Raw genomic sequence first — 14,059 nt, forward strand, 5'->3', positions numbered from 1 at the left:
TACTTAAACGTAGTTTTCTTTCGGCTCTTGCATTTCTCAAAGTTTGAGACCGATATTTTATGTATAAGAAAAGTTCGAACGTTCAAAAAATGTTGAGGTTCATAAAAAAGATGAAATAATTTTCAGTGAAGTTTCTACCAAAATGCAGTACATAAACGTACTTTATTGCACTCTTATACATTTGCCGAAGTTTCAGCTCGATATTTTACTTACAAAAAAAGTTCTTAGGTTCAAAAAAACATTCAGTGAACTGAAAAACTGTGGTCGGTAATATAGGTATTTAGCTGTGTCACATGTCCTTAAGTACAAATTTTAATAATAAAAGATGTAAAAAAATATATTTCAACTATCAATTCCATCGGCATCAGCCGGTAACGTTGTACATGAAAATACGAACCCTGGCGGCCACTATACGAGGCTCTAGAGGATTCGTATTTTCGTGTACAACGTTACCGGCTGATGCCGATGGAATTGATAGTTGAAATATATTTTTTTTACATCTTTTATTATTAAAATTTGTACTTAAACGTTTTTTTCTTTCGGCTCTTGCATTTTTCAAAGTTTGAGACCAATATTTTATGTATAAAAAAAGTTCGAACGTTCAAAAAATGTCGAGGTTCAGAAAAAAGATGAAATAATTTTCAGTTAAGTTCCTACCAAAATGCAGTACCTAAAAGTACTTTATGTTACTTTAATACATTTTCCAAAGTTTCAATTCAATATTTTATTTATAAAAAAAGTTCTTAGGTTTAAAACAAACATTCAGTGAACTGAAAAAGTGAAGTCGGTAATATAGGTATTTAGCTCTGTCACATGCCCTTAAAATTACTCAATTTTTTCTACAAATGTTCATTTGTAAATTACATAGCAAAATTTTTACAATTTACTTACAAATTAAGTATTTTTCAAATACAAAAATTAAAATTGTAACGTTCAAAGTTTAAAGGCTCTACGAAATTTTAACGATTCCAGGTTTTCTATGTCAATTTCAAATATTTGGTTTCAATTTATATGCCTTAAAAAAATTCAAATATTGCTAAATATTCAATAATTAATCTTTTTTTAATTAAAAATTTCAAATTGAATGTGTTAAAAATGGTATATTTTAGACTGAAAAAGGATTTTAAATTTAATAAAATCCTTTAATTAATAATATATGATCATGAAGTTATTTTTAGGTTAAAAATAGTTTATAAACTTTCAGTCACACGTTCACATTTTGAACTGGATTAAAATCGTTTTTGTTCAGTTTTTATTACTTAAAATACAGAAATATTTAAAAAAATAAATTATTTATCAAATAATTAATAAATAAAAATAAAAAAAATTGCTCAAATCTTTGAGAAAGCATTTAAAAATCTATAAATTAAAAATGTAAGCATAGAAATGAAGATTTTAAATGGAAAATTTTTAAAGTAAGAAATTTTTAATTATGCATTGTAAGTTAAATAATAGCATAATTTAAAAAAATAACAATTCCAATAATTATTTTAAAACTGTAAAAATCGAACGTGGACAGATTTTTCTTCTACAAATTTATAAAATTCCCGGTAATAAAAAAGAATTCTTCTCAAGTTTTTTTTAAGGTATAATTTTTCATCGTACGGAGCCATGAAATATTTCGAATGAAAAAAAAAAACCAATTTACATGGAATATGTATAAAGTTTCTCGCGTTTTTTGAGGGTGGCCGTTTTAATCGAAGAAAAAAATTCCCAGTTATTTTTCGGTTCGCAAACATTTTTGACGGTCAATTAAATTGAATTTTAAACTCTTTAAAAATCTAAAACGTATAAAATGGAAGGTATTGACACTTTTCAATTTAATTTTCTTTAAAGAAGCAATCAATGAACTTAAAAATTTTCAAAATTATATTATTTTAAGCAATTTTAAGCTAGAAAAATAAAAAATTGTCACAATAAAATTTTTTTTAAACTGAACACTTCTTAAATCAGAATTTAAATTATTTTCATCTGAAATAGTATAAACATCTTTAGAAAGCTTCACATTTTTATTTATAAATTTTGAGAAATCTAAAATTTGTTTTAACTTTTATCAAATTTCAAATTATTTTTGAAATTTTTTCTTAACTTCTAAATATCTTTTTTATAGTTGATCGAATTTTTCCTATAATTTTTAAAAAATCCTGCAAATTTAAAATAAAATTTCCTTAAAATCTTCCGTATTCTTTTTTGACAATTTTGGGGTAATCTTTTAAAATATTCTCTTAAAATAATTTTTTAAAATCAAAAATAATTTTTAATTTTTCTATGAATCTTAAGAAAAAATGTTATTCTTTTGAAGCCCTACACAAGGCTTAAAAAGCTTCTAAATTTTTTGTTCGAAATCTGCAAAAATCTACATTTTATTTCAAACTAGACTGTGACTATTTGCAACGAAATTTCATTAGGAATAGCCGAATTTTGTCGATACAAACAGTTCAGTTAAATTACTTGAAATCACTTTAAATGTTTTTAATTAATTTTTGATCTTTTGAAAACCTCTAAAAATTACAGTTTAGTTTTTTACTTAGTTCTCAATGTTTGATTTATAATCACTAATTTTATATGAACAATAAAATATTTCTAAACATAAAGAAATTTTTATTTTTTTACATAAAGTTTCAAATTTTAAAAACAATATTTTAAATTAATAAAAACTTTTAATTATGAATGTTATTTTGAAGTTATTTTAAAATGGAAAACTGTTTATAAAGTTTCAATCGGTCGTTTATATTTTTTTTAACTTCCGAATCGTCTTCTAAAAGCAATTATTTTAAATTATTTAATTTAAATTATATTTAAATTATTTACTTAAATTAATTTATTATAAATTGATTAATTAATTTTAAAAATCATTATAATTTACCCTCACATTTAATCAAGTCAAAAATTTTTTTATCCAGAATTATCGATTTCAAATTTTTAATTCTTCAAACTGAATTTTAAAATTCTTGAAATGAACAATGTGTGCCTCAAAATTAAAATTTTTTAAATAAAAGATTTTCGAATTACACATTGTAAACTTAATGATATAATTAAAAAGATAAAAATTAAACTGATTATTTTTAAAACTTGGACCAGCGGCCACCCTGAAAATTGAACCAAAGTGACGAATTTTCAAATGAAATGATGAATCTACAAAGTTAATAGATGAATTTGAAACGAAAATGACAAATTTTCCGACAAAATTTATTTTTTAAACAAGATTAACTTACTACCAAAAATATGATTTTATCAACCAAATAGTTACATTTTGAACTAAAAAAGATCAACTTTCAACCAAAAATGACCTAATTAAATTTTCATTTGAAAAAATCAATTTTGAAAAATGTTAGAAAAAAATCAATGATGAAATTTAAATTAACATTATGAATCTTCCACTGCAATAGTGAGTTTTCAATCTAAAATATAAATTTTCAGAACAAGCATATTAATTTCTACTAAAAAGACGAATTTTTAACAACAAAAAAACTATTTTAAAAAATAGTTACATTTGTAAACCAAGTGATGAATTTTCAACTAAAATGATGAATATTCAACTGGAATTGTTACACTTTTAGATACTTTAAATAATTTTCAAACAAAAAAAAAATTAAAAAAAAATAGTAAACAAAATAAAATGTAACCAAAAATTTATTAGTTAAATATTCTGTTTAAAAAAAAAAAAAAATCATTTTTAACCAAAAATATAAATTTTCACCTAAAATGAGAAATCTTTAAGCAGAAAAATTAAAATTCCAAACAGAAAGATTAATTTTCAACTAAAGAAGATAAGTTTTCAGAGATTAATTTCTAACTAAAATGAACGAACACTCAAATGGAATAATTAATAATTACATTTTCAGCTGAATTTTCAACCAAGAAAATTTTCCAGTCAAGATTGAGAAAAAATTGCAAATAAACTGCCGAAATTTCAAGCATAAAGCTGAATTTTCAACCGAGAAGATTAATTTTCTACCAAAAAGTACGAATTTTCAACAAAATACAGTTTCAACCAAATATTTTGAATTATCAACTAAAATCGATCAAATTTCAACCAAAAAAGAATGATTATATTTTCAATTGAAAAAAGCAAATTCAAATTTTAAAAAAAAATACCCCGAAAATGCCCGTTTTCAGAAGGTAATTGCGCTAAATACTATTAGAAAAGCCTTTTTAGTATATAAAAAAAATTACAATTAGTCTACTTAAGCAGGGAAAAATAAAAATTGCGGGTACATTTATTTCGTGCGACAACCATTGCTGTATAAAACATTCGCATGTTAGTCAAAGACTTTGTATCTGTTAATGATTTTTTATTTGATTATGTTTTAAATGATTTTTTCCCCATGAGAAGCTAATGGTAACTGAAGGAATGGTAGGTACAATTTTTTCGAAATGGAGATAACATGACATTATTTAATTATTTTAAGCTTATATTAATATAATTTTCCTAAGATTCTTCAGAAAATTTTTAAAAAATCCAAAACATTTTAGATATAACACATCAAAACACCAACAAGAAATTTAATCTTCAACCAAAAATCCAAACACAATAGAAAAATTTTCATTAAATAATTGAATAAACCAAAAAAAGATTAATATACGAACAATTGTATTTAAAAAATATTATAATTTAATCATTTAAAAACATTCTCCAATATAAATTTTCAACAGAAGAAGTAAATTTTCAATCAAAGATATGAATTTTCTACCAAAAAAGACAAATTTTCCACAATAAATTTTGAATTCTCACTGAAAAAGGTAATAGTAGTTGATATTTGAATCCAAAGAAATACCAATTCTCAATGAAAAAAGCTGAATTAATTAAAAACCGAATGTTTAACAATTTAATTGAATTCTCAATCAAACAAAAGATTTTAATTCAACCAAAAAAGGCTTTTTTTTAGTCAAGAAAGCAAAAAATTTTAAGTAAATTATAATTTAAAGGGAAAAATAATTTTCACAATACAAAATACAAAACTGATTTTTGAAGTTATTGTGTATAATTGCTTCAAGGTTATATAAATATAATTTTCTTAGATTTCGTAAGAAAATACAAAAAGATTTTTTTAAATAGCGAAAAAAGTTTGTCAAAAATTTCTAAGTATTTTTATTTATCTTACAGGATTTTACCAAATTTTGGGAAAAATTTGAGTCGTTTTAAAAAATCTTTTTTGAATATTTCAAAAATCTGTTATAATTGTTAAAATCCTTTTGAATATTCACTTTAAATTAATTACACGTTCTGTATTATCTCGAAATATTTTAACATTTTTTAAAAACATCCAAATCTTATTTTAAATCTTTAAAAATCTAAATTTTGCTTTAAATTTTTTGAAATCTTTTCCAATTCTCAATTATTTTTGAAAGTTTAAAAAAATTCTGGATATCTCGTAAAATTATTCAAAATTTCCCTAAATTTGAGAAAAAAATCTGCAAAATTAAAAAAAAAAATTGCCGTAAAGTAGCGGTTAAAATCATTATTGAATTATAAAAATTCAATTTAAAGCGCTTTAAATTTCTAATTTTTCAAGTAAAATAATAGAATTTTTAACAAAATAGATGCATTTTAAAATAAAAAGATTAATTTCCAATAAAAAATAGGACTTTCCCAAAAATTCTATGGAATCTCAAGTAAATAGTTGAATTTTCAACTAAAAAAGATCAATTTTTAACCAAATAGTTGATTTTTGAACTGGAAAATATCAGTTTACCCCCAAAAATGGAGTAGTTAAATTTTCAGTTAAAAAATGTATTTTCTACAAAAAAAAAATTGAAACCAAAATGATGAACATTTCATTACAATAATAAATATTGAACTGGCAAAGATTAATTTTAAAAAACAAGATTAATTTTTGACACAATAGTTTAACTTTCAGTCAAAAAATTAATTTTTAGCTAAAATTAACAATATTTAATTACAATAATTAAATTTTCATTAAAAAAGATTAATTTTTGAACAAATTAATTTTTCAATAACAATATTAATTTTGAACTGCAATAGTTGAATTTTAAACAAAAAAGAGGAATTTTCCACTAAACTTATAAATATTCAACTGGAATAATTGAATAATAAACAAAAATGATGAATTTTCATCCAAGAAGATTATTTTTTACCAAAAAAGACGATTTTTAATTTTTTTTAAATATACTTTTTCAACCAAAGTTATAGTTTTCAGTTTTAAAATAACAAATTAAAAAGAAAATTTGCATTTTCATATAAAGAGATGAAGTTTTAACTGCAATGATGAATGTTCAACTGGAATAGTTCAATTTCAAATTAAAAATACGAAATTACAACTAAAATGATTAATCTTTATCTAAAATTATTAAATTCCCAACAAAAAAGATGAATTTTCGAATAAGATTAGTTTCTGTTAAAAAAAAGACGCCGTTTCAACTAAAATAGATCATTTTTCAACCAAAAATTGAATAACTAAATTTTCATTAAAAGAATTTCAACAAAATAGTTAAAGTTTCAAATGGAATAGTTAAATTTTTAATAATAAAAATTTATTGACAGACAAAAAAAAGCAAGTTTTCAACCAGAAAATTGAATTTTCAATTCAAATGATGCATCTTCAAACAAAAAATTAATTTTCAATAAAAGAATTTAACTTTCTACCAAGCAATTAAATTTTCATTCCAAAAAAAGATGAATTTTTAACAAAAAATGCAGTTGTTGGTATTATAACCAAAAAAAGAAAATTTTTAATTCAAAACAGTTAAATTCAATAAAATTTCAATTGAGAAACAAATTTCAAACAAACCCGTTGGATGTTCAAGCAAAAAGATGATTGTTCAAACCATCTATTTTCGTACAAAATTGATCTTTTTTTGATAAGAATGCAACTATTTCGCAGAGAATTTAACTATTATGTTAAAAATTTATCCTTTTTGGTTGAAAAAATTCGTCTTTTTGGGTTGAGAATGCAATTTTTGAATGCAAACATTTTTTTTTTTAATTTATCTTCTTGCTTTAAAACTTCATCTGTTATAGAAAAAATTTCATTTTTTGTATGAAAATGCAACTTTTTGGTTAAAAGTCGTTCTTCTTTGCTTGATAATTCAACTAATTTGTTTAAAACATTTGGTTGAATCACTTTGCTAAGAAATTACTTTTTTTGTTGAACATTTATATTTTCAGTTGAAAAGTTATCTCGTTAGTTAAAAGTTTAATTATTTTTTTATAAATTAATTGAAAATTCAACTACTTGGGTCAAAGTTAAAACTACATTGTCTATTTTTTTTATTGAAGGTTTATGTCTGGTTGAAAATTTAACTGTTTAATGGAAAATACTTCTTTTTTTTTTTAGAATTTTGTTTTTCAACAGAAAATGTAACTCTTCCATTTTTTAGATTGAAATTTGCTTTTTTTTGCGTAAAAATGCACCAGTTTCGTGGAAATTAATTTTTGGTCAAAAAGTCATATTTTTTGTTTGAAAATTGCATTTTTAGAAAGAAAATTTATCTTCCGGTTTGAAGGTTCAATAATTTATATAGACTTTTATTTATTTTTTATTGAAAAATCTTTATTTGTTGGAAATTCGTCTTTTTGGTTTTAAAATCCTTTTTTTTTTGTTGTATAAACTTAATTCTTTTTTTATAAAAATATAAACTATGACACTTTTTCTTTGGAAATTTGTTTTTTTAAGGTTGAATATTTTATTATTGTGTTAAAAATTCAATTATTTTGTTTTAAAAAATCAAAGAAAAATCAGAGATTTTGAAAATGGCATTCTGACCATCGCTTCTTAACAATTAAAAAAAAAAGAATGCATTTAAATAATTAACGGCTAATTTTTCCCGGGAAGACATTATCTACAACTTTACTATTTCCAATTTTAAAAACTAAATAATCTTAAAATATATTTTATAACAAAAAAAAATGTGAACAGAGTTGTAGAGAATGTTTTTCCGGAAAAAAATGAGTAGTCTTTTATTAAAATGCAATAATTTTTCAAAAATTGATAATTAGTGACGAACAGAAAAAAATCAACAGCAAAAAGCATGGTTAAAGTTAATGTTTTTTTTTGGTTGTGAATTTTAACATTTTTCCTAACAAAATAATGTTTTTTTTTTTAATGACATCAGTTATATTTTGATTCTTAAAACCAAAGAAAAACTTCTTTTTTTTTTAGTTATTTTTCATTTTTTTAAAGAGAAACGACAGCTTAAGGTGGAATCCAAACCACCAAAAGCTCGGTCAAAGTACGGACATAAAGAACCAAAACTCAAATATGAAGAGTTGGGAAGCAGAGAAAATTTGGTGAAGGTGATTGAATTTGGAAATTGGTAAGCATTGAAATCGAAAAATACTTACAGATTTCTTGTCGGTCCAGTGATCCACTTCTGTTTGACCTTGAGCTTGGATCATCACTTGTTCGAAATGCGCGCACTCTTCGTGTCTCGTGACACCATTTTCTCGATAACGATGCAATTCAGAAAGTCGCAATCGCAGCTCGCGTTCTCTTTCGAGATTTGCCAGAAATTGTTCGTATTCCTGGGCTGTGTAGAACTGAGCAAATACTCTCATTCGCTCTCGAAAGTCTCTGAATTTCAGAAAAGAGACGCAAAAAATCAAATATATCAATATCAAAGTATATGCAGGGTGTTTACTTAAAATTTTGGACAAAAATTCCCTCACAATTTCAGTTTTTACGGCCATAATTTTTCATCGTACAGAACCATTCAAAGATATTGATGGTATTAAAAGATATTGATAACAAAAAATAGCACCATAGATTAATTAAATAATACTAGTAACATAATTTATTTTTTTAATTTGTCTCTAAAAGTACCAAAAAGTTGAATTTCAAATAAAAATAAAGATCAATGTTCAGCCAAAAGTGAAATACTTAAATTTTCAGTTAAAATAATTAATTTTTCACAACAACAACAAAATTTCAACCAGTCATGAATTTTCAGTTAAAATTATGAAACTTCAGTTGCAATAGATCAATAATTTCTAACCAAAATTATTAATCTTTCAAGAAAAGGGTTTAACTTCAAACCAAGTACTTTTATTTTCAACCAAAAATATCAATTTTTAAATAAAATTATGAATATTAAGTGTAACAGTTGAATTATCAACTAAAATATACAAAATTTCAACAAAATAGTTGGATTTTGAATTAAAAAAGATCAATTGTCAGCCAAAAATGGAGTAAATACATTTTAAGTTAACAAATAATAATTTATAACTAAACCGATAAATTGTTCATTAAAATGATGAATCTTTAACTGGAAAAGTTGAATTTTAAACTAAAAACATTCATTTTTCACTAAAAAGATGAATTTTTAACTAGAAAAGAATAATTTCTGCCAAAACAAGAATTTGCAATGAAAGAGATGAATTTTGAACTAAAATGATGAAATATCCAACAGAAATAGTACTTAAATTTTCAGTTTAAAAAAAAAAATTTACAGTCACAGAAAAAAAAGAATTATTAACAAAATAACTTATTTTTCAACCAAATAGATTAATTTTATATTAAAATGATAGACTAAAAAATAATTTTTAACAAAATAGTTTAACTTTCAACCAAGTAATTAAATTTTCCAGAAATGGAATAGACCAATTTTTAGAAATATTAATTAATTTTCCATAAAAAAAAAAATTCAACTAAAATGATGAATCTTCAACTAGAATAGATAAATATTAAAACAAAAACTATTTATTTTGAACAAAAAGATGCATTTTTAACTAAAATGATGAATATGTAACTGGAATATTTAAATTTGAAACCAAATAAATGAATTTTCAACACAAATGATGAAACTTGAACTGGCATAATTGAATTTTTAACCAAAAAGTTTAATTTTCAACAAAGAATATTATTTCATATAAAAAAGACGAGTTTTCAACTAAAAATAAAATTTTTCAAACAAAAATTCAAGTTAAATTTTGAGTTAAAAAAATTAATATTTAATTAATATATTCTATTGGAATAGTTACCATTTTCAATTCAAAACAGATAAATCCTGATCAAAAAATATAGTAATTGATATTTCAACCAAAAAATATAAATGTCTTTTATAAAAAAAATTTTCAGTTAAAAACATTAATTTCAAAAAAGAAAAAAAAGCACAAATTAAAATGGAATAGTTAAATTAAATAGTTAAATTTTCTGTCAGAAAAGACAAATTTTCAACCAAATAGTTGAATTTTAAACTAAAAAAATAAGAATTTTTAACCGCAAATGGAATAGTAACATTTTTAGTTCGAAAAATTAATTTTAAACCAAACATTGGAGTTTTCAAGTAAAACAATAAACCTTTAACTGAAATAGTTGAGTTTTCAAACAAAAAAATTAATCTGTACTAAAAAATATAAATAGTAAAAAAAAGTTAAATAATTAAATTTTCAATTCAAACAATTACTTTTAAAAAAACAAGTGCATTTTCAAACAAAATAGGTGGATTTTAAACTAGAATAATTGAATTTTGAACTAAAAAAATTAATTTTTTAACCAATTTTTATCAAACAAAATTTGAATGATTAAGTTTTTTGTGTAAAAAAATTAATTTTCAACGAAAGAGATGAATTGTTAACTAAAATAATGAAATATTCAACTGAAATTAATTTTTTTTTTAATTTTCAAAAAAACAGCTTATTTTTCAAAGAAATGAATTTTTAATTAAAACAATGAATTTTCAATCAACAAGTAGTATTTTTTGACAATAGAGTTTAACTGTCAACCAAATAAATTTATTTCCAAACTAAAAGGTGAATCTTCAATCAAAATATATTATATTTAACTGGAATACTTGAATTTCTAACCGATAAGAAGAATTATTTTTAAACAAGATTAACTTTGAAAGAAAACGATAATTTTCTGAAATCGAATTTTTTAACAAAATGCATAAATTTTAAATTATTACAAGAAAATTTTCGTCCAAATAGTTGAATTTTGACATTTAAAACGTTAATTTGTCGACTGAAATAGTTGACTTTTATGCTAAAAGATGAATTTTCAACTATAAAGATTAATTTTCTCCAAAGAGGCGAATTTTCCAAAAAGTACATAAATTTTTAAACAAATGGTTTAAGATTTAAATGCAAAATATTAATTTCCAACCAAATAGTTGAATTTTTACCGAAAAGGGAAAAATTGATTTTGAACAAAGTAGTTACATTTTCAATCAGAGAAGAATTTTAACTTAAAAATTATGCATCTCCAACCAACAAAATTAACTTTTAACAAAAGAATTTAACTTTATACCAAGTTGTTGAATTTTTAACTAAATAAATATATGAAATACTACTTTTTCTCTAAAAACTGCTGAAAATACTTTCTTTATGTAAAATTTAGAAGACTTTCAAATTGTGACGAATTTTGACTTAAGGGAGGGATTTTTTGAAATTAGTTTATTCTAAACCCTAATCATAATACTTTAAAAAAAATTCCGTTCCATTGTCAAAAATTGAATTAAAAACTTGAATTTTGCTTCGATCAGACATAAATTTTCGGTTTTTTAAACCAATTACCGGTTTCCCGGTCAAATCGCCACCAAGAGTTTTACTTTCAACCAAGTAATCAAATTTGCATTAAAAAAAAAGATGAATTTTTAATTTTAAATGTAGTCGTTATTACAACAACAAAAAAATATTCTTTAAATGAAAAACAGTTAAATTCAACAAAAAAAGACGACTTTTTAACAAAAGAGAAAAAAAATTGCAAACAAACTGTTGAACTTTCAATCAAAAAGATGATTGCTCAAAGCAGAAACTTGAATTTTCAACTGTAAACGATCAACTCACAGAAACAAATGAAAATTAATTGTTATTCAAATTTAGATTGCAATTAGAAAAAACGTAAGTATGATTTCGAAACAAAGTTCCTGCATAAAAAATAATCCCTGATATTTCCAGGTTTTTCCAGGCATATGCAAATTTCCTAAAATTTCCAGGTTTTTCCAGGTATGGTAAACCCCCTTTATATTAAAAAAAAAACTCACTTGTCCTCCTTGGATCGTTTCCTCTTGACGCCTCTCTCTTTTCTCGAAGAAGCGAAAAACGCGGATACTAATTGATAGTCCCTGACGACACGTTTTCTCCTCGCTCTTTCCCTAAGATTATTCGTATACATATCGACTTGTGCGAGCTTCAGAGCAATGTCGAGATCATCGTCTTCGGCTGGATTTAAAAATAGAGAGGAGACGAGGGATTCCGCCTCGTGGTTATAATCCTGTAAATTTAAAATTGATTTTTCATAGCAAAATAGAAAGTTAAAATATCAGAAATGGTAAAAAACTAAAAAAAAATCTAAATGAATTGAAAAAGACTTAAAAATATGTAACTAATGTGACTAATGACTACAAAACAACTCAATTTATAAATTCAAAAGAAATAGAACAATATTAACTCTCAAAGGGTACACTGGTGCGAATTCGCACCAGAAGTTTTTCCACTTTGATGGCATTTACGCAAATGCAGCTGCAGCGGATTATCCCCACATATATTAAATATACATGTTAAATATGTGTGATAATATGCTACTTGTTTATTATATGTTCAATATATTAAATAATTAATATTAACATTGCAAACAAACCAATTCGCACCAGTGTACCGTTTACGTATGTTGGGTTGGAGTGTACCGATTGAGGGTTAAAAATCGATTGATTACAAAAAATTTGTAGTTTATTTAGAGAAATTTAAAGGAAATGAGACCAATTAAATGAAATTCATAAAAATCAAGATGAATTTAGAAAGGAATTAAGTGAATTAAAAAATAAGAAAAAATAAATTTAATTGAACAGAATTCAGTGAATTTATAAGTGAAATATTTTAAAACATCTTAAAACCTTCTGTAAAATCGTTCCATATCTTCCGAAATTCTGGAAAATGCATTATCCTAAAATGTTTTATACTCTTTGGAATCCATCCAAATTAATTAAATAATTAATTGATAATCTCTTCGAATCTTTTAGGGTAGCTACAAGAGTCTGGTTACAAAATTTCATGACTTTTCCAGGTTTTCCAGGTATAATTTTGTAAAAATTGTAGGTCTACTTTTTTTTTATTCAGCCTATTAAATTAAATTGTAAGAAATTATATTGCAATGATAATTGTTTATCAATAACTTTTCTTGAATTCAAAACAACTTTTTAACGAAGTTAAAATACGAGTTTTAGATCGCAAGAACGAATTAAAATAAATTTATCAAAATTTAATCAGTTAAAGAATTATTTTTTTGCTTCTACCAATGAATCTTCCATTTATTTTCATTTAATATTTAATTCTTACACTTTATCTGATATTTGCCTTTTCTTTAAGTTTTTTTTTAATTTTCAAATATAGAACTTACTATAAAATACTACATTATTAATACTTTAAAATAGAGACGATTAACAAAGTTCCAGTCATTTTTTCAAAATTCAGCGACGATTAAAAAATAATTAAAACTTGCAAAGATTTTTCCAGAATTTTGTAAAGCTTCACAAAAATGAAAGACTCTTTTTCGGATTCCTAGGAAAAATTAAAATCATTTATTTTATTTCAAAAGATTTCAAAAACTGTAAAAGAAGATTCTCAAAGTATTAAAAAATATTTTAAAAAGTAATTTTTTATTTAAAAAAGAAAATAAATAAATTTTAAGATATAATTAAAAAAGGTTCTTAAACATCAAACAATTTCCTAAAATTCAAAAGATGAGTTTACAAGATTTTAAAGCAAAATATTACAATCTCGTAAGATTACAAAATAAAAACAAATAAAGAAATCGAGTAAATTCCATAAATATTTAGTAGAATTGAAGAGATTCAAAACGAGTGTTTAACTTTTAAATATTTTTTCGAAATGTAGATTTAAAAATATTTCAAAACTAAACTTTAGGACATTTAAAATAATTTTGAAAGTTTTCAAGAGAATAAAAAAAAATTCTTAAAATTTTTGGGAAAATTTAGAAGATTTGTAGGTAATTTTTGTAAAATATTAAAAAACTATTTTTAAGAATTTAAGACATTTTAAATAGATTCTTGATTCCTTCCCAACTTATAAAAGTCCTAAACATCTTTTAAAAAGACTCGAATTTTTCATAATAAAATTCATTAATAAAGTAAAATTCATATA

General features: G+C 22.9%; 1 protein-coding gene across 2 annotated transcripts in view; it reads right to left on the minus strand.

Moving 5' to 3' along the window:
- LOC117173242 (transcriptional adapter 2B) overlaps window positions 1–14,059 on the minus strand; it is a 37,280-nt gene that overhangs the window by 10,868 nt on the left and 12,353 nt on the right. For both annotated transcript variants that reach the window (XM_033361708.1, XM_033361709.1), the window contains exons 5-6: window positions 11,944–12,173; window positions 8,306–8,534 (exon numbers count right to left, since the gene is read on the minus strand). In XM_033361708.1, coding sequence (XP_033217599.1) covers window positions 8,306–8,534; window positions 11,944–12,173 — 459 coding nt within the window. The remainder of the gene's footprint in view (window positions 1–8,305; window positions 8,535–11,943; window positions 12,174–14,059) is intronic.

The sequence above is a fragment of the Belonocnema kinseyi genome, chromosome 5 (assembly GCF_010883055.1).
Source record: "Belonocnema kinseyi isolate 2016_QV_RU_SX_M_011 chromosome 5, B_treatae_v1, whole genome shotgun sequence".
In the NCBI taxonomy this organism is placed as follows: Eukaryota; Metazoa; Arthropoda; class Insecta; order Hymenoptera; family Cynipidae; genus Belonocnema; species Belonocnema kinseyi.